The sequence below is a fragment of the Mustela nigripes genome, chromosome 5, assembly GCF_022355385.1.
Source record: "Mustela nigripes isolate SB6536 chromosome 5, MUSNIG.SB6536, whole genome shotgun sequence".
NCBI lineage: Eukaryota > Metazoa > Chordata > Mammalia > Carnivora > Mustelidae > Mustela > Mustela nigripes.
In genome coordinates, this window is record NC_081561.1 from 27,702,362 (window position 1) to 27,722,464 (window position 20,103).

The window sequence follows — 20,103 nt, forward strand, 5'->3', positions numbered from 1 at the left end:
GACGCGTCGCGGCAAAGTCCCAGGACCCTAGGCCTGCCTCTTAGGCTCTCTGGCCCCAGGGCTGTGACTGGAGAAGAGAATCCTGTGTTGGGGAGTTCCCATTTTCCCAGGTTTCACTTCTCGCTCTCACACCTGTGTCAGGTGCTTCCGCCTAGATACTCATGACGCAGCCCTAGCTCGCACTCCCCTTGGGTATCAGGTTTCTGGAGTGACCAATCAGCGGCACTTAAATTCTGGGTTATAAAGTCTCCGCATCCGCCACCGAGCCCAGCTGCGACTCAGCCGTTTGCCCAGACCCCGGAAATGCAGGTCGTGATGCCCCAAACCGTCCTCCTGCTGCTGTCGGGGGCCCTGGCCGTGACCGACACCTGGGCGGGTGAGTGCGTGGCGGGAGGAAAGGGCCTCTGCGGGACTGGAGCGAGGGGACCGCCGGGCGGGGACGCGGGACCCCCGGGGAAGGCGCCTCTCCTCCGCCCCCGCCCCAGACCCCAGCCGCCCCGGCCCCACCCCAGCCTGTGCTCCCCCGTTCCTCCCCGCCTGTGCCCTGCTCTCCCCCCACTCCATGCCCCCTCCCGCTGCCCTCCCTGCCGCCTCCAACTGGTCCTCGACCCCGCGCCGGGAGGAGGGTCGGGCGGGGTCTCAGCCCCTCCGCACCCACAGGCTCCCACTCCCTGAGGTATTTCTACACCTTCGCGTCCCGGCCCCTACGCTTCATCGCCCTTGGCTACGTGGACGACACGCAGTTCGTGCGGTTTGACAGCCGCTCTGGGAGTGGGAGGATGGAGCCGCGGGCACCGTGGGTGGAGCAGGAGGGGCCGGAGTATTGGGACGAGGAGACCCGAATCGCCAAGCACAATGCATGGTATTACCGGGTGAGCCTGAACAACCTGCGGGACCACTACAACCAGAGCGAGGCCGGTGAGTGACAGGGCCCGGGTCCAGGTCACGAACCCCTTCCCCACCGACGGTCCGGGATCTCCCCGAGTGTCCTGATGCGAGCATCACCCCGAGTTTGAGGAAATTCCCGTCCCCAGATCCCCAAACTGGGAGGAACCCGAGGGAACTTTTGGGGGGTTTTACTTTCCATTTGGATTTAACCCCCTGCCCGTCGGGGCGGGACCAGGGTCTCACACCATCCAGCGCATGTATGGCTGTGACGTGGGGCCCGACGGGCGCCTCCTCCGCGGGTACAGTCAGTTCGCCTACGATGGTGTGGATTACATCGACCTGAACGAGGACCTGCGCTCCTGGACCGCGGCGGACACCGCGGCGCAGATCACCCGGCGCAAGTGGGAGGCCAAAGGTTACACTGAGCATGACCGGAACTACCTGGAGGTCACGTGCGTGGAGTGGCTCCGCAGGTACCTGGAGAACGGGAAGGAGATGCTGCTCCACGCAGGTATGAGGGGCCTCGGGGCCTCCCTGATCTCCCCTCCCCTGGGGCTGTCTTCTCACCAGGAAGGGAAAATGGACTTAGTGGCAGAACACCACTCTCCCATGGGTGGGGAGAGGGAAGTCCGCCTGGGTGTTCAGGTTCCTACTAGAGAGTGACTCACCCAGAGGGCCGCTTTTCTCTAAGGACAACTGAGGAATCCAGTCTCTCCTGGGAGGCAGGTGGGGACCATCCCTGCAATAACCCATCACTGGTTCCCTTTGACCCTGGCAGCCACCTTGGGAACCATGATTTTCCCTCTCAAGGACTTTTTTTAAAAAGCCCTTTGCGGGTCTGAATCCTGGTTTTCTGACTCAGTCACCTTCCACCTCAGTCAGGACCATTTAGTGTGCTCTCCCCCTAAGACTTACAACCTCCTATCCTGGGTTTTCCTACTCGAGAACTTCCCAGGATTAGAAGATCCCAAAGGCTGGGTTGGTAACTGGGTTTTATTCTTCCATCTGAACCAATGCCCAGTCTCCCTCAGAATGGTCACATGAATGCCGTTTTAGTGGCATATAGAGGTAAACCCAAGTGTGGATTTTCTGATTCTCTTCCTCAGAACCTCCTGACATACGTGTGACACACCACCCTATCTCTAACCGTGATGTCACCCTGAGGTGCTGGGCCCTGGGCTTCTACCCTGCGGAGATCACCCTGACCTGGCAGCAGGATGGGGAAGACCTAACTCAGGACACAGAGCTTGTGGAGACCAGGCCTGCAGGAGATGGAACCTTCCAGAAGTGGGCGGCTGTGGTGGTGCCTTCTGGAGAGAAGCAGACATACACATGCCATGTGCAGCATGAGGGACTGCCCAAACCCATCACCGAGAAATGGGGTAAGGAGAGTTTGGGGTCGAGCCTCTTCTCAGGGAAAGCAGAAGGCCTTCTGGAGAACTTCAGCAGGGTCAGGACACTTACCAGAGCTCTGGACCCCTCACCTTCCCTCCATTTCCAGAGCCACCTCCTCCTACCAACCCCATCACGTGGATCAGTGGTGGTCTGATTGCAGTGATTGCAGTGATTGGAGTTGGAGCTGTGATCTGCTGGAAGATGTGTTCAGGTAGGGAATGGAGTGAGGGGATCTGGGATTTCTTGTCCCTGGGGGGGGGGGTGGTTTCCTAGGTAGGAGACTGTCCTGCCTTGTTACTGGGAAGTACCGTCCTCACACATGGACTTGCCCAATCTGGAGCTGATCACTACACTCAGTGTGTAGCAAACACTTTTGAAAATGAAGAACACATTTTCATCTTGTTAATTCTGGTGATGGAGACCTGATGCCCAGCAGTCACAGAACAGAAAAGAAGGTCTCTGTGACCCCAGACCCAGTGAGCCCACATGTTGTTCTTCATGTTTCATGTCGTGTCCTGGGTGTTCAGCCAGAATTCTGCAAACTTCATTTAGAACCAGGGCCAGAAGCTTCCTCTAGGATCTCATGGCCCGGGCCTGTTCCAGGCCTCTGACATGATTATTTTCTTTCCACAGAAAGAAGAAGACCAGGCTACTCTCATGCTGCAGGTAAATATGAAGGGGGTGATACCTGAGACCCTGGGATAGTGTAGACAGGACCCCATGGGGAGCCCACTCACCCCATAGCTCCTCCTTTAGTCTCCTGACCTGTGGTCTCTGACCATATCCTGTTTGTTCTCTCCTAGGCGATGAAAGTGCCCAGGGCTCTAATGTGTCTCTCACGGCTCCTAAAGGTGAGACCCTGGAGACCCTGAAGTGGGTGATAAGACAGGGAGAAATACTGTTCTGATCCTTAGGACATTTTTCAAATCTGGAAAGTCTCAGCTTGGTTTCTCAGTTTCGTGACCTTAATAGACAGGAAATGACGCCCAGAGCTTATTCATGCAAGGAGCATGAGAAACACTGCCTCTCTGAAAATATGGAAAACTAAGTTCATATCACCAGAAAAGGGTGAAACATATTAAAATCTTCTCTATTTTCAAGTACAAGAGCATTCTAAGGAAATTTGCCTTTGAGAGCATAAAGTGAGCAAACAGTTATTGCAAAAAAATTGCAGTCACAGACTAACCCTTTTGTGATTTGTAGTCAAAATTTTATTTTATTTTTTTACCATTTTGGGGCAAAATAACTTCAAGTCATTAGTTTAGTTTATAATTGTCCTGGATTGGTGATGATCCAAAAATTGTAAGAAAGAAACAAATTCAGGACAGCTGACTGGCTCAGTTGGTAGAGCAGGTGACTCTTGAATATGAGGTCCTGAGTTCAAGCCCCATGTTGGACATATAGCTTACTGAAAATAAACAAACAAAAATGAGTAAGTTTTTAAAAAAGAAATCCTTTAAAAGAGAAAGAAGCAGGAGCACCTGGGGGCCTCAGTCATTTAAGTGTCCAACTCTTGGGTTTGGCTCAGGTCATGATCTCATGGGTCCTGAGATGGAGCCCCTTGTAGGGCTCTGCTCAGCAGGAAGTTAGCTTGAGATTCTCTCCCATTGTCCTTCTTTCCCTCTCTCTCTCTCAAATAAATGTTTAAAAAAGGGAAAGAAACAAATTTCTCTACAGAAATCTGTATTTAACCTGTGTACCAAAAATTTTCACAAATAATTAACAGAAAGAAAAAGATAAAAATTAAATGGAAAAAATACACGAGCGAATCATTTTAGAAAGAATAGAGAGTATAAAGAAGCTCATAAAATTCAGTATTGGAATCATAAGACATAAACTATAACATAACCAGGATATCATATAAATATAGAAATATATATTATTGAATATATATTATGGATGTCATATAAAGAAAAAAAATCACAAAATTGAAAATGTAGAAAAATGGTGAAAGCAAAAGCATCTCTTTAAAAAAAACTACAAAGGGATGACTGGGTGCCTTAGTCAGTTAAGCGTCTGCCTTTGGCTCATTTCATGGTCTCAGAGTCTGGGATCCTCTTCCAGCGGGAAGAGGCAGACTATCCATCATAGGCAGAAAATGAGGGAGGAGTTAGGTCAGAAAGTCCTAAATGCTATGAGAAAATGCAGAAGGTAGGTGATCCAGAGTTGGGGTGTGGGGACAGGAAAAATGGCTTTTGTTTTTTAAAATATATATGGGAATGTAGCACATGAACAAAGAAACTTAAAAATTAAAAAAAAATTTTTAAACTTTTATGCATTTATTTAAGTATAATTTATATAGACTGTTATATTAATATCAGGTAAACAATATAGTGATTTAGCAGTGCTATACATTTCTCAGTGCTCACTATAACAAGTGTCCTCTTAATCCCCTTCATACCTTTCACCCCTCCCCCCAGCCACCTCCCCTCAACCACCAGTTCTCTGTATTTAAGAGTCTCTTCTTTTGGATGTCTCTTTTTCTTTTGTTCATCTGTTTTGCTTCTTAAGTTTCAGATATGAATGAAATCGTATGATATTTGTCTTTCTCTGACTTACTTTAATTAGCATAACACTGTCCAGCTCCATTTGTGTTTTTGCAAATGGCCAAATTTCATTCTTTTTGATGGCTGAATAATATTCCATTGTGTATATATGCCACATCTTCTTTATGCATTCAACTATCGGTGGACACTTGGGTTGCTTTCTTATTGTTGTAAATAATGCTGCAGTAAACATAGGGGTGCATGTATCTTTTCAAGTTAGTGTTTTCATTTTTTTTGAGTAAATACCCAATAATGGGATTACTAGGTCATATGATAATTTTAGTTTTAACTCCTTGAGGATCCTCCACACTGTTTTCCATAGTGCCTGCACCAATTTACATTCCCACCAACTGTGCATGAGAGTTCCTTTTCTCCGTATCACCTCCACACTTGTTATTTCTTGCATTATTGGTTTTAGCCATTCTGACAGGTGTAAGTAATAGCTCATTGTGGTTTTGATTTGTATTTCCCTGATGATGAGTGATATTGAGCATCTTTTCATGTGTCTGTTGACTGTCTTTATTTTTTAGAACAATATCTTCTATCAAAAGATGGCTGTTTTCACTTGGGGGCTCACTGTAGGTGTCCCTGAAAAGGTGAGCTTTGAGAAAAGATTTGATGGAATTATCCATGAGATTGTCTGGGACAAGATTTTCTAGACAGGGGAAATTCCAGTGTGAATGCATGAGGGCAGGTGTGTCTGGGTGTTCTGGGAAGAGAAGGGAGGCCAGTATGGCTGGAGTAGAGAGTAACCAAGACGAGATACAGGCATGGCCAGACACTAAGTTTAGAGGATGTCAAGCTTTGCTTAAGTGTGCTTTGCTCTAATGGGAATTACAATACAGTTTGAGCAAAAGAGGGACATGGTGCAACTTGTCCTTTGAAAGGATCACTTTGTCTGCAGTGTTAGGAACAGAATGGGAGGAAGGGGGCAGCTGAGGCACTGGGGAGAGCAGTAGGAAAGGGTACAATGTTCCAGGCTGGAGAGATCTGTTCTTTCCACTGGGGTGTGAGCAGTGGAAAGAGTGGGAGGTTATGGGATTCTGGATACAATCAGTAGATGGGCTTTTCAGCACAATCTTGGGTATGAGAAAGAGGAGTCAAGGAGGACCCCCCAAATTCTGGACTATGCAAGTGGGAAGATGGAGCTGTTGTCAGCAGAGATGAGGAAGACTCTGGAAGGAGCATTTTGAGGAGGGGACGTCACAAGCATTCCATGAAGATATGATGAGGTGAGATATCTATTAGAAATGTAAGTGAAGGAGTTGGCTTGGCCATCAGAGAAATGTGGATGAGGGTGGAATTTAGGAGAAAGGTCTGAGCTGGGAAATAGATTTTGAAGTGACACCATGTAAATGATATTTAGTCTTTAGCATAGATGAAGTCACCAAGGGGGCAAGGGCCGTAGAAGAGAAGGGGACAAGGACCAAACCCTGGACCCCCCGGTGCTAAGAGATCTGATCAGACCACACACTCAGAGCAGTCTGCATAGTCCTGGCTCCACGCATAGACCAGGGAGTCCCAAACCTCCCTGTTCAGAGAATTCCCAGGCATCCTATTAAGGCTCACAAAGTGTGGAGTAGAGTATGAGATTCTGTGTTTTCCAAAGGTGTGGCTGCTGCTAGTCTTCCCATCACACTTGTAGCAGCAAGAATGTAGATTAGGATACCCCGTGGTTGTGCCTCAACCTTGCTCATAAAGCTTGTTAAATAGGTGATTCCCTGACCTTGTGCCAAATCCTCAGAGTCTGTGGGTCTGTGGAGAGGGCCATGTGTTCTGAGAAGTCCCTCGGAGCGAGTCTGGTGCTCAGCCGGATCTGGAACTGCTGAGGTTGGAGAGGAGAGAAGGCAGGGTAGGATTTTAAATCACATTTAAATGTGGGTTTTTTCCCGCCGTGGAGAGAAAAGGGAGGATGTTTTTTGTCAATATGACATGTGATGTGAGATACATGTCATTTTCTTACCTTGAGGTGTATATAGTCAGGTGGGAGGAGTGGAAGTGGTTCTTAGTTTAGTGTAAGAAACATCTCTGAATGCTTACTTCGTGGAACTATTCCCCTAATCAACTTTTTGGAGCAAACAATGGAATCTAACTTTTTTATGTTTTGGTATTATGTAGGGGATGGCCACAGAATAGGCTTGAGGCTACAGAGGCAGGAATGGGATATACCATCCTGCTGTAGGTTGAAGCCACACAGGAACTGTTACAACCAGAGTGAGGCCAATCCAGTGAGGCTGGGCAGACCACAGGTCACAAGTCTCCCCATTTCCCACCGGCCAGCCGGGTCTCCCTGGCTGTGGTTTGGAGCTTCATCTGGAGGCCTCAGAACCCACTGGGAGTCTCCACCCAGGGAATTCTCTCTGTTGTACCTTTGGAAACTGGCTGTGACCAGTCACCACCCAGAAGTGTGGAGCAGAGGGGAGTGGGAGGGGTGTGGGGAGGCTGTGTGGTTGGGGCTGCCTCTGGGGCAAGGCCAGGGTCTTACTTTCCGGTTGACCTATAGTTGAGCTGTGGGGTCTCAAGGGCCTCTCCTTGGTGGACACTGGCAGTTGGTTGATGACGGCACAGATTATCTCGCCCCGAAGAAGACCTGCACTCTTGGACTGTGGTGGACACGGTGGCGCAGATCACTGGGCAGGTGCAACAGAGCATGAGAGGAACTACGTGGAGGGCAGGTGCATGGAGTGGCCCCGTAGGTGCCTGGAGAACCGGAAGGAGATGCTGCAGTGCACAGTTAGGAGACACCTGAGCACTTCCCAGATCTCTGCACAGCCTGGGGCTGCACTCCCATAAGGAGGGGGGTAAATGGAATAGATTCCTGAATACCTGCTGTCTCTCCCAGGGCTCAGGAGACAGGGGATTAATTAAATCTTGGCTCTTCAGATCCTCTACAGGAAGAGTGACTGGTCTAGGGGACCAGCCTTTCTCAGAAACTATTAAGGGATCCAGTCAGCCAGGGATGGAAGGAGAGACCATCCATGCAATAACCAACTGGAAGTACCTGTTGCTTCATTGTCAGTGGCTTTGAGAACTGTGAGGGACTTTCTCACTCAGTCCTTGAGAGGAAGGAGCATATGTGAGAAGGGACACCATAGACTTTCAGTTTAAGAGATGTTTAAGCTGAGGGGCACCCGGGTAACTTATTAAGCATGGAACTCTTGATTTCAACTCAGGTCATGATCTCAGGTTTGTGAGATCGAGCCCCTCATCCAGCATCTCACTGAGCATGGAGTGTGCTTAAGATTCTCTCTCCCATGTGTCGCCTGGATAGCTGAGACCATTCAGGTCTGCCTGGCTCAGGTCATGATCCTGGGGTCCTGGGATCCAGCCCCACATCAGGCTCCTTGATCAGGGGGAGCCTGCTTGTGCTCTCTCTCCCTCTGTCAAATAAATAAATAAAATCTTTAAAAAGAAAAGATTCTCTCTCCCTCTCCTTCTCTGTTCCTCCCCCCAGCTTGCACACACACATGCTCTTTATCTCAAAAAAGAAAAAAAGAGAGAGACATGCTTAATCTGAGATGTCATTTAAAAATGTGGTTGAGGGGTGCCTGGGTGGCTCAGATTGTTAAGCATCTGCCTTCTGCTCAGGTCATGATCCTAGGGTCCTGGGATCAAGTCCCACATCAGACTCCCTGCTTCTCCCTCTGCCTCTGCCTCTCTCTCTCTCTCTGTCTCTCATGAATAAATAAATAAAAATCTTAAAAAAAATGCAATTGAGGTTGTCAGGTTGACAGTTGTGTTACCCACAACTGGGATCACCTCTTGGTGGGTTCAAAGCAAAAAATCAATGAAGCCAAAGAATAGGAAAATGAAGGGTTCTACTGACAAGTAAAGGAAAACACCAGGATATTTCCCAAAACACTGTCTCCCTGAACAGCAAACTGGGGAAGTTGTCAGTTGAGGGTGCTAATGTCATGACTCCTCTGATGCAGGACATCTGAGCCTTGGTCGGAACTGTTGTCTCTGCTGCTCCTGACACCTGGGTGACACTCATGCCACTCAAGCTGAAATGTCTCTGCACAGACTTAGTGCCAGATCTGGGAGCCCACGGCTGCCACATCCCATCAGTCCCACCTCCAAGCAAGTGAAGATGTTAAAGATACTTTTGCCAGAGAAGAAATGAAAAATATTGAGTTCTAAAAATATCTGTTGAAAAAGAGACACTTGTGATTGCATCATGTAGTCTGCCTTCCAGTTCCTGGGGTAAGGATTATGATTCCTTTGTTTTACCCCTCCTGGAGGACAAACAGCCATGCAACATAGTGTTCAGTTTAAACTCTCAGAATGCCCAAGGATATGAATGGATATTCACTTCCTGGTCTCCAGAATATTCTCATGATCATCAATATATGTTGTATGTAGGAACTAGTGCAACTCTGAAAAAGGAGTTTGGAGGGGTCCACATTACAGATGAAGTGTTTGGAACAGTAAAGGAAGATGCATCATTACACGGATATAAAAAACAGTCTTCTGTCACAATCTTCTCCTGCCCCATTGACTGCAGCTGAGGAAGAATCACGACAGATTAAAATTAATGAGGCACAAACTGACATGGGTGTGGACATGAAGCATCAAACACTACAAGGAGTAACATTTCCTATTTCTTGAGAAGCTTTTCAAGCTTTGGAAACATTAAGTAACAGCTCAACTATGTGCAACTGGAAATAGATATGAAAGATGAAATTACAATTTTGGCCAACACAACAAAGACAGAACTGAAAGACTTGCCAAGGAGGAGTCCCAAGGATTCAGCACGCTACCATTTCTTCCTGTGGGAAGATTCCCATGAAGGAGACGATTTGAAGTCTGTAGTTTTTATTTATTCAATGCTGGGATACACATGCAGTAAAGAGAACGGAAGCTGTATTTTAGCTGCGAGAGCTCTCTGCTTGAAACTGTTGAAAGACAACTACAAATGGATGTAATTAGAAAAATTGAAATAGGGTGCTTGGGTGGCTCAGTCCAGAGAGCATTTGAGTCTTGATTTCAGCTCAGGTCATGATCTCGGGGTCCTGAGATTGAGCCCTGCATCAGGCTCCCCACTCAGCATGGAGTGTGCTGGAGAATCTGTCTCCCACTCACTCTGCCTTATTCCTGCTCATGCTCACTCTTTAAATAAATAAATAAAGTCTTAAAAAGAAAAAGGAAGGAAATTCAAACAAGGTGGCAGTTGGATAGTGCAGGAGAGGAGAAATATCTGGGTTGGAGAAATAGATTTGGGAGGCGACAGCATATACATGATGATTAGAGCCTTCATCAGAGATGAGGTCACCAGGGGGTGAGGACCATAGAAGAGAAATGAATAAGACCAATCCCTGGACTGCTCAGGGCTAAGCAGGCTGACCAGAGCGCACACCCAGAGTGCAATGCACAGTCTGGTTCTGCATCTAGAAGGCACAGAGACCGGGGAGACCCAGCCTTCAGCATGCATGGGAATTTCCTGGGCTATAAAGATCTAGACAGTCAGGGGTAGAGCATGAGGTGCTGGATTGATAACGGTTGATGCTGCTGCTGCTGGTCTTCAGATCCCACAGTAGTGAGCACAGGAAGCAGGATCCCTACATGGCCGGGCATCAGCTCTCCTGTAGGGCTTATCACATCAGTGAGTCCTGGGCCCATGCCCAACATTCTAAGGTGGTGGGTCTGTGGAGAGACCTGAGTGTTTGGTAAGAAAGTCACAAGTCATCATGTGGTTCCACAGGTAGGGAAGCACTGAAGTCCTTGAGGAGAGCACTCATTGTGGGAAGACATCTTACAGACACATTTATTTATTTATTTATTTATTTATTTATTTATTTATTTTTTTTTTTTAGGAAGAAAAATGCAAGGTAAGCTGGGAGATACATATTTTCTCCTCTGTGGGGCACAGCCAGGTGGCAGATGAAGGAAGTCATCATCAGATGAACATAAAAAAAAGTCTGATTGCTAAAAAGAAGTCCTTAAAGTTCCCACCACACACACACACACACACACACACACGTAAATGACTGATGCAGGTCTTAGCTGTTATAGTGGTAATCAGCTTGCAGTACATAAATATATCAAATCAAAAGGTTGTGCCCTTAACTTTATAAAATGTTATTTCAACTATATCTCAATAAAACTGGAAAACAATTCTGAATCCATGCTCTTCAAAAGTATTCCATCATGGATTTATCACTCCTTGTTTTCAACAACAGAATCCAAGTTGTTTTAATTGAAACTATATATATTTATATGGAAATATATATGTACATACATATAGTCAAGGAGAATTATATATATAAATTTTAATATATAATACAAAATATAAATTACATATAAAATAAATAATATGTATTTTAAGATTAAAGTAATATGGAATATTAAATATAAATTGTATTTATATATTATGAATATATATATTTATAGGGAAACATATATGTAAATAATGTTAGAGAGTATTGGGCCTCATTTTATAATGGCTAGATAGTTAACAAATCATTCTGAACATTTGTGGAATCCACTGGATATCTGAGAGAGAATTACTACAAGTCTACACATAGAAAAGTTATCACTTTTTGAGGGAATACATGGGAAGGTAATCCACTGGGGGAGTGAGCCTCCATTAGCTGGCTAATGAAAAGTGATATATCAGCAGATCGTAAAATCAGAACTTTCAGAAAAGTCTGTTCTGATGAGGGACATCCCTGTTTGAAAGGTGCTCAGGGAGCGAAGATGGGTGGAATCCCAGGTGGGACAATGTGGCCTCAGGATCTCAGGGACACAGAAAGAATGGGGGTGCCTGAGTGGAACAGAGTTCCCAGATACTGAACTGGGAAGCCCATTGCACTCAGCAAGCCCAGGAGTGTTGTCATAAACCACCCACCTGGGCACAGTTGGGTGATAGTGTCTGAGCAGGGGCCCAGCCAGCAGCAGGACCATGGAGGCCAGTCTCCCTTCCCTGGGAGGAGCAGTGCTGGTGTGCTCTGTAAGGATCTGTAAAGTTTGGAGGCACAAAACAGGGTCATATGCCTGATATAGAAATGACTAGTCACAGGCTGGGTGAACACAGAGTTCCGATGGAAACCAGGGAGATAAGAATGACAGACTGCCTTTCTGTGAGAACTCACTGAAGAGCAGGGACACAAAATTTCAGCTCCAGATCTAGACATTACAGTGCCTCCACTTATACCCCCACATCAGCTCCAGAACTGCTTACACTGAGCCCTGGCCTCCTGGCAAAGGGTGGGGGGGGATGCAGTTTTATCTAGGGAAAGACACCTGAGAATCAGTGCAGTAGACCCGTCCCCCAGAACACCAGCAGGAACTTCTGGTGAATACCGGGTTTATTGATCATCCAGAACTGCAAAACTCCAGCCCTTGGAGAAAGAAATATATACCATCTGTGGTTTTTCCCCTTATTCTTTAGTCCTTCAGTTTTAAATTTTATTTCCCTTTCAGCTATTTTCTTACCAATTGTATTTTTAAGTCTTTTTAAAATTTTCATTTTTACATTTATGTTTATATATATTTTTCATTTTTGGCTTCCTTTCATTGCGTTCATCTTATTTTTTTTTAAAGATTTTATTTATTTGCTTGACACAGAGAGAGAGATCACAAGTAGGCAGAGAGGTAGGCAGAGAGAGGGGGGAAGCAGGCTCACTGCTGAGCAGAGAGCCCAATGTGGGGCTCTATCCCAGGACCCTGAGATCATGATCTGAGCCGAAGGCAGAGGCTTAACCCACTGAGTCACCCAGGCGCCCCGCGTTCAACTTATTTTTGTATATACATATAACTTTTTCTTTATTTCCTATTTTGGGATCTAGTTTTTTTCTAACAAACAGATGAATGTAAACCCAGGATCTAGTTTATTGTTCTGTTCTGTTCAACTTCTTGTTTGATTTTATTCTCACTTTTTTTCCCCCTTGTGGTTTCTGTTCTTTTCTGATTTGTTTAATGTATATTTTTCCTGGTGTTGTTGTTGGTATTTTTGTATTTTCTCTATCTTTCATCTGTTCTTTTCTAGAATAATGAGAAGATGGAGGAACTCACTCCAAAAAAGAGAACAAGAGGCAGTGTTCACTGCCAGAGATTTAATCAATATGGATATAAGTAAGGTAACTGAACTATAATTCAAAACAATAACTATAAAAACAATAGCTGGACTTGAAAAGTCATAGAAGACACTAGAGTATCTCTACCAGAGAAATAAAAGAACTACAACTGAGTCAGGGTGAAATAAAAAAGGCTATCAATGAGACACAATAAAAATGCAGTCTCTAACTGCTAGAATAAATGAGGTAGAAGAGTCAGTGATAGAGAAGACAAAGTGATGGAGAATAAGAAAGCTGAGAAAAAGAGATAAACAACTAGTGGATCACTAGGGTAGGATTTGAGAAATCAGCATTACCATAAAGTGAAAAAATATTAGAATAATGGGGATCCCAGAGGAAGAGGAAAAAGAAAGGGGCAGAAGGTTTATTTGAACAAATTATAGCTGAGAATATGCCTAATCTGGGGAAGGAAATAGGCTTTCAAGTCCAGGAGGCACAGAGAACCCCCTGAAAATCCGTAAAAATAGGCCAACACCCTGACATATAATAGTGAAGCTTGCAAATTTCAGAGATAAAGAAAAATCCTGAAAGCAGCTCAGAACCTGAGGTCCTTAAACTAAATAGGTAGAAACACAAGGTTGGCAGCTGACCTGTCCACAGGCTCCTGGCACCCAGAAAGGACTGACATGATATATTACACATGCGAAATGGGACAGATATGCAGCGAACAATGCTTTATCAAGCAGGCTGTCATTCAGAATAAGAGAGATAAAGAGCTTCCTGGACAAAGAGAAAATAAAAGAATTTGTGATAGCCAAACCAGCCATGGAAGAATTATTAAAGGGGATCTTTTGAGTGAAGAGAGAGCTCAAAAGTAAAAAAGACAAAGAAGGAACAGAGACAATATACAGAAACAGTGAATTTAAAAGTAATACAATGGTATTAAATTCATAAATATCAATAATAACTCTGAATATAAATGGGTTAAATGCCCCAGTCAAAAGACACAGGGAATCAGATTGGGTCAACAGTAAGACCCATTGATATGCTGTCTACGAGAGAGTCATTTTAAACCCAAAGACACCACAGATTGAAAGTGAGGGGGGGAGAATCATTTATCATGCTAATGAATATCACGAGAAAGCTGGGGTAGTAATCCTTCTATCAGACAAATTAGACCTTAAGCCAAAGACTGTAATAAGATACAAGGAAGGATACTATACCATAATAAGGGGGTCTATACAACAAAATCCCTAACAATTGTAAATATTTATACCCCTAATATAGAAGGAGACAGTTATGTAAAGCAATTAATAACCAAAGTAAAGAAACAAATTGATAATAATACAGTCATACTGGGGGACTTTAACATCTCCCTCACACCAAGGGACAGATCATCTAAGCAGAAAGTCAATAAGACAACAATGACTTTCCTTGACACATGGCACCAGAAGGACTAAACAGTTATATTCAGAACATTTCATCCCAAAGCAGCAGAATACACCTTCTTTTCAGATGTCCATAATATGTTATCCAGAATAGATACAAAATTAGGTCTTAACCAGTAGCAAAAGATTAAGATTATTCCCTGCATATCTTCAGACCACACTGCTTTAAACCTGGAACTGAATCATAAAAGATAATCTGGAAGGAACACAAATACATGGAGGAAAAAGAGCATCCTACTAAAGAATGAATGGGACAACCAGGAAATTAAAAAGAACTTTAAAAATTCGTGGAAACAAATGAAAATGGAAACAACAGTTCAAAACTTTTGTGTTAAAGCAAAGGCAATCCTAAGAGGAAATATATGTCAATACAAACCTTTCTCAAGAAACAAGAAAGGGGGTGCCTGGGTGGCTCAGTGGGTTAAGCCTCTGCTTTCAGCTCAGGTCATGATCCCAGGGTCCTGGGATCGAGCCCCACATCAGGCTCTCTGCTCTGTGGGGAGCCTGCTTCCTCCTCTCTCTTTCTCTGCCTGCTTCTCTGCCTACTTGTCATCCTGTCTGTCAAAAAAAAAAAAAAAAAAAAAAGAGAGAGAGAAAAGAAACAAGAAAGGTGGTTGCACCAACTTGCATTCTCACCAACAGTGTAAGAGGGTTCCCCTTTCTCCACATACTCTCCAACACTTGTTTACTGTCTTGTTAATTTTGGTCATTCCAACTGGCGTAAGGTGGTATCTCAACGTGTGGAGATTACTTAAGAAATTAAAAATATAGCTACCCTATGACCCTGCAATTACATTACTGTGTATTTACCCTAAAGATACAGATGTAGAGAAAAGAAGGGCCATCTGTACCCCAATGTTCATAGCAGCAATGGCCACAATCATCAAACTGTGGAAAGAGCCAAGATGCCCTTCTACAGACAAATGGATAAAGAAGATATGGTCCATATATACAATGGAATATTATGCTCCCATCAGAATGGATGAATACTGAACTTTTGTATCAACATGGATGGGATTAGGGGAGATTATGCAGAGTTGAATAAGTCAAGCAGAGAGAGTCAATTATCATATGGTTTCACTTACTTGTGGAGCATAAGGAATAACACGGAGGACATGGGGAGATGGAGAGAAGTGAGTTGGGGGAATCAGAGGCGGAGAGAAACCATGAGAGACTGTGGACTCTGAGCAAGAAACTGAGGTTTTGGAGGGGAGGAGAGGAGGGGTTAGGTGAGCCTGGTGGTGGGTATTGAGGAGGGCACATGTTGCATGGAGTATCAGATGTGGTGCATAAACAATGAATCTTGGAATACTGAAAAAATGAAACAAAACAAAACAAAACAAGCAAAATCACACATACACAAAAATTAAAAAAGAAACAATAATGGTCTCAAATACACAACCTCACATTAAACCTAAAGGAGCTGGAAAAAGAAGAGCAATTAAAGACTGATTCCAGTAGGGGAAGAGAAATAATAAAGATTAGAGCAGACAACAATGACATAGAAACCAAAAGAACAGTAGAAAAGATCAATGAAACTAGGAGCTGGTTATTTGAAAGAATTAACAATAGTCAAGAAGCCCTTACCCAGACTTATCAAGAAGAATAGGAAAAGGACCTAAATAAATAAAACCATGAATAAAAGAGGAGAGATCACAACCAACACCAAGGAAATACAAACAGTTATAAGAACATATTATGAACAACTATATGCCAACAAGTTGAACAATCTGGAAGAAATGGATGCACTCCTAGAAACTTGCAAACTACCAAAACTGAAACAAGAAGAAATTGAATACCTGAAAAGACCAGACCTATATCCAGGAAAGAAATTGAAGCAGTAATCAAAAATCTCCTGACAAACAAGAGATGGCTTCCCAGGGGAATTCTACAAAACATTAAAAGCAGAATTAATACATATTCTTCTGAAACTGTTCCAAAAAATAGAAACCAGAGGAAAACTTCCAAACTCATTCTATGAGGCCAGCCTTATCTTGATCCCAAAACCAGATAAAGACCTCACCAAAAAGGAGAATTACTGACCAATGTCCCTGATGAACATGGATGCCAAAATTCTTACCAAGCCAATAGGGTCCACTGGAACATTAAAAGAATTATTCACCAAAACCAAATGAGATTTATTCCTGGGCTGCAAGGACAGTTCAACATCTGCAAACCAATCAATGTGATACACCACATTAATAAAAGAAAGGATGGGAGCCATATAATCCTCACAATAGGTACAGAAAAAGCATGTGACAAAGTACAGCATCCTTTGTTGATTAAAATTCTCTGCACTGTAGGGATAGAGGGAACATACCTCAATATGATAAAAGCCATCCATGAAAAGCCCACAGTGAATGCCATTCTCAATAGGAAGAACTTTTCCCCTAAGGTCAGCAACATGACAGGGATGTTCCCTCTCATAACTGTGGTAATAGAAGCCCTAACCTCGACAATCAGACAACAAAAAGATATATAAAAAAAAAAATCCAAATCACAAAGCAATCACAAAGTCAAATTCTCAATCTTCACAGATGACATGGTACTCTATTTTTAAAATTCAAAGTACTCCACCCCAACATTGCTAGAACTGATACAGGAATTCAGTAAGGTGGCGAGATATAAAATCAATGCACAGAAATCAGTTATATTTCTATACACCAATAATGAGACAGAAGAAAGAGAAATTAAGGAATAAGTACCATTTACAATTGCCTCCCAAACCATAAGATACCTAGGAATAAACCTAACCAAAGAGGTAATGTATCTGTACTCTGAAAACTAGAACACTCATTATTGAAATTGAGGAGGATCCAAAGAAATGGAAAAAAGTTCCATGCTCAAGGATTGGAAGAATAAATATTGTTAAAGTGTCTATGCTACCTAGAGCAATCTACACATTCAATGCAATTCCTATCAAAATACCATCCACTTTTTTCACAGAAATGGAACAAATAATCCTAAAATTTGTATGGAACCAGAAAAGTCTCCAAATAGCCAAAGGAATGTTAAAAAGAAAACCAAAGCTGGTGGGGTCTCAATTCTGGACTGCAAGCTCTATGTCAAAGCTGTCATCATCAAGGCAGTTTGGTACTGGCACAAAAACAGACACATAGAGCAGTGGAACAGAACAGAGAGCCCAGAAATGGACCCTCAACTCCATGGTCAACGGACAGCCACATACAGAAGAATGAAACCGGACCATTTCCATACAGCGCACACAAAAATACTCAAAATGCATGGAAATCATCAATGTGAGACAAAACCAGTTATGACATAGGCAGAAGACATGGACAGACATTTCTCCAAAGAAGAAAAAGAAATGGCCAACAGACATATGAACAAATATTCAACATCACTTGGCATCAGGGAAATACAAAACAAAACCACAATGAGATACCACTTCATACTGGTTAGAATGGTTAAAATGAACAACTCAGGAGTCAATAGATATTGGTGAGGATGCAAAGAAAGGAGAACTCTGTTACACTGTTGGTGGAAATGTAAACTGGTGCAGCAACTCTGGAAAACAGTAATGAAGTTCCTCAAAAAGTTAAAAAGAGAGCTACCCTATGGCCCAGCAATTGCACTATAAGGTATTTATCCAAAGTATACAAACATGGTAATTTGAGGGAGCAGGGTCTAGTGTTTATAGCAGCACTCTCCATGGTAGCTAAAATGTGGAAAAAGCCCTGTTGTCCACCAACAGATGAATGAATAAGAAAAAGTGGGATAAATATACCCAGGAATATTACTCAGCCATCAAAAAGAATGAAATGTTGCCATTTGCAGCAACATGGGTGCAACACAAGGGTGTCATGCTAAGTGAAATAAGTCAATCAGTGAAAAGTGAGGTCTCTTCTAGATGCACTCAGGGCTAAAGTCAGAGCTGGGTTTTCAGAGGTAGGAAATGCAGCTCAGGAAAAGAGATCCTGCCGAGTAAATAGGAGGCCAGGCCAGGGCCAGCTAGGAAACTGTCCCTGGGTTATTAAGAGCAGCTGTTCTCAAAGTGTGGTCTGTGGAACAGCTCATGTCACTGAGGTTCTTTCACAGAATCTATGAGGTTAACACTATTTTTATAACATTACTTAGACATTATTTGCCTTTTCACCACATTGACATTCACACTGAGGTAAAACTTAGCAAGAATGAAGGTGATGGGTGCAAACAGCAATAGTTGTTATTCTTCACCACACAAAAACAATGTTTCTGCCATCTTTCAGTGCCATGATAGTGGTTGCATGAATGTTCTGCAGATACTCTCAAAAATGTTAACAATGACTAAGAGAGAGGAAAAAGTCAGGTCTCATTAGGCTATGCTCCAAAGTCATCATCCTGTTTCTAACGGTGATGAGGAAGCTTGGTTACTTTGGTGAATCTGAAGTCACTGAGCTGGGAATACTGCTGTGAACCTCAGGGGCAGTTTAAAGACCAGTTTAAAGACCAGCCCCAGATTTGATGTACAAATCAAGAATCTACAAAAATGGTAGAAGAATCTGCTCTCACCTCTCCATTTTGGTTTCATTGTCCTGACAACCTCAGCTGGCATCATGGACCATGAAGAAGCAAGATGAAAACACACACCAGGGAAAATCCAGAGATTCTTTTTCTACAGATGTAATACACCTGTAGTATTATGTGCAAATAAAAATGTCTCAAAAACAAAAAACAGCAAAACAAAACTAGTATCATATTAAAGCGTCCTGGTTGGGGCACCTGGGTGGCTCAGTGGGTTAGGCCGCTGCCTTCGGCTCGGGTCATGATCTCAGAGTCCTGGGATTGAGTCCCACATCAGGCTCTCTGCTCAGCAGAGAGCCTGCTTCCCTCTCTCTCTCTCTGCCTGCCTCTCCATCTACTTGTGATTTCTCTCTGTCAAATAAATAAATAAAATCTTTAAAAAAAATTATTCTCTTGACTTCTTTTTTTTTTAAATTTTTTATTTTTTAATTTTTTATTTTTTATAAACATATATTTTTATCCCCAGGGGTACAGGTCTGTGAATCACCAGGTTTACACACTTCACAGCACTCACCAAAGCACATACCCTCCCCAATGTCCATAATCCCACCCCCTTCTCCCAAACCCCCTCCCCCCAGCAACCCTCAGTTTGTTTTGTGAGATTAAGAGTCACTTATGGTTTGTCTCCCTCCCAATCCCATCTTGTTTCATTTATTCTTCTTCTACCCACTTAAGCCTCCATGTTGCATCACCACTTCCTCATATCAGGGAGATCATATGATAGTTGTCTTTCTCTGCTTGACTTATTTCGCTAAGCATGATACGCTCTAGTTCCATCCATGTTGTCGCAAATGGCAAGATTTCATTTCTTTTGATGGCTGCATAGTATTCCATTGTGTATATATACCACATCTTCTTGATCCATTCATCTGTTGATGGACATCTAGGTTCTTTCCATAGTTTGGCTATTGTGGACATTGCTGCTATAAAAAAAATTATTCTCAAATCCCAATTTTAAACATATCTTACATGATGACATGGGATGTACAGCACTTCTGCTACATCCCAAGGAAAATAATTTATGTGAAATTAACTGACCTCTTTCTTCTTCTCCTCCTCCACCTCCTCCTCCTTCTTCTTCTTTTTTTTTTTTAACAGAATACCATTAAAAAAAAAAGATTTTTATTTATTTACTTATTTGACAGAGAAAGAGATAGTGAAAGAGGGAACACAAGCAGGGGGAGTGGGATAGGGAGAAGCAGGCTTCCCACTGAGCAGGGAGCCTGATGCAAGGCTCTATCCCAGGACCCTGGGATCATGACCTGAGCTGAAGGCAGATGCTTAATGACT

General features: G+C 43.5%; 1 protein-coding gene, 1 long non-coding RNA gene and 1 pseudogene across 2 annotated transcripts; all 3 read left to right on the forward strand.

Moving 5' to 3' along the window:
* The first annotated feature begins 252 nt into the window (after positions 1–252).
* Positions 253–8,245, forward strand: LOC132017771 (DLA class I histocompatibility antigen, A9/A9 alpha chain-like). Its single transcript, XM_059399795.1, has 10 exons — positions 253–376; positions 661–918; positions 1,124–1,399; positions 1,995–2,270; positions 2,390–2,494; positions 2,917–2,949; positions 3,087–3,134; positions 5,360–5,425; positions 5,903–6,061; positions 6,574–8,245. The coding sequence occupies exons 1-8, from the start codon at positions 304–306 to the stop codon at positions 5,419–5,421; spliced, it is 1,131 nt and encodes a 376-aa protein (XP_059255778.1). The 5' UTR covers positions 253–303; the 3' UTR covers positions 5,422–5,425; positions 5,903–6,061; positions 6,574–8,245.
* On the forward strand, positions 7,386–10,584 carry LOC132018567 (twinfilin-1-like; annotated as a pseudogene).
* A 679-nt stretch (positions 10,585–11,263) lies between these two features.
* Positions 11,264–18,977, forward strand: LOC132017772 (uncharacterized). The gene is made up of 2 exons (XR_009404401.1): positions 11,264–12,907; positions 18,838–18,977. It is a non-coding gene; the product is annotated as an uncharacterized LOC132017772 (long non-coding RNA).
* The last annotated feature ends 1,126 nt before the right edge of the window (positions 18,978–20,103 follow it).

What these genes read in the sequence shown, in the direction of transcription:
- LOC132017771 (XM_059399795.1), top strand. Translation starts at nt 304, where the DNA reads ATGCAGGTCGTGATGCCCCAAACCGTCCTCCTGCTGCTGTCGGGGGCC. An exon ending in GGAGATGCTGCTCCACGCAG is followed by an intron (nt 1,400 to 1,994) that starts GTATGAGGGGCC and finishes TCTCTTCCTCAG; the next exon opens with AACCTCCTGACATACGTGTG. An exon ending in CTGCTGGAAGATGTGTTCAG is followed by an intron (nt 2,495 to 2,916) that starts GTAGGGAATGGA and finishes TTCTTTCCACAG; the next exon opens with AAAGAAGAAGACCAGGCTAC.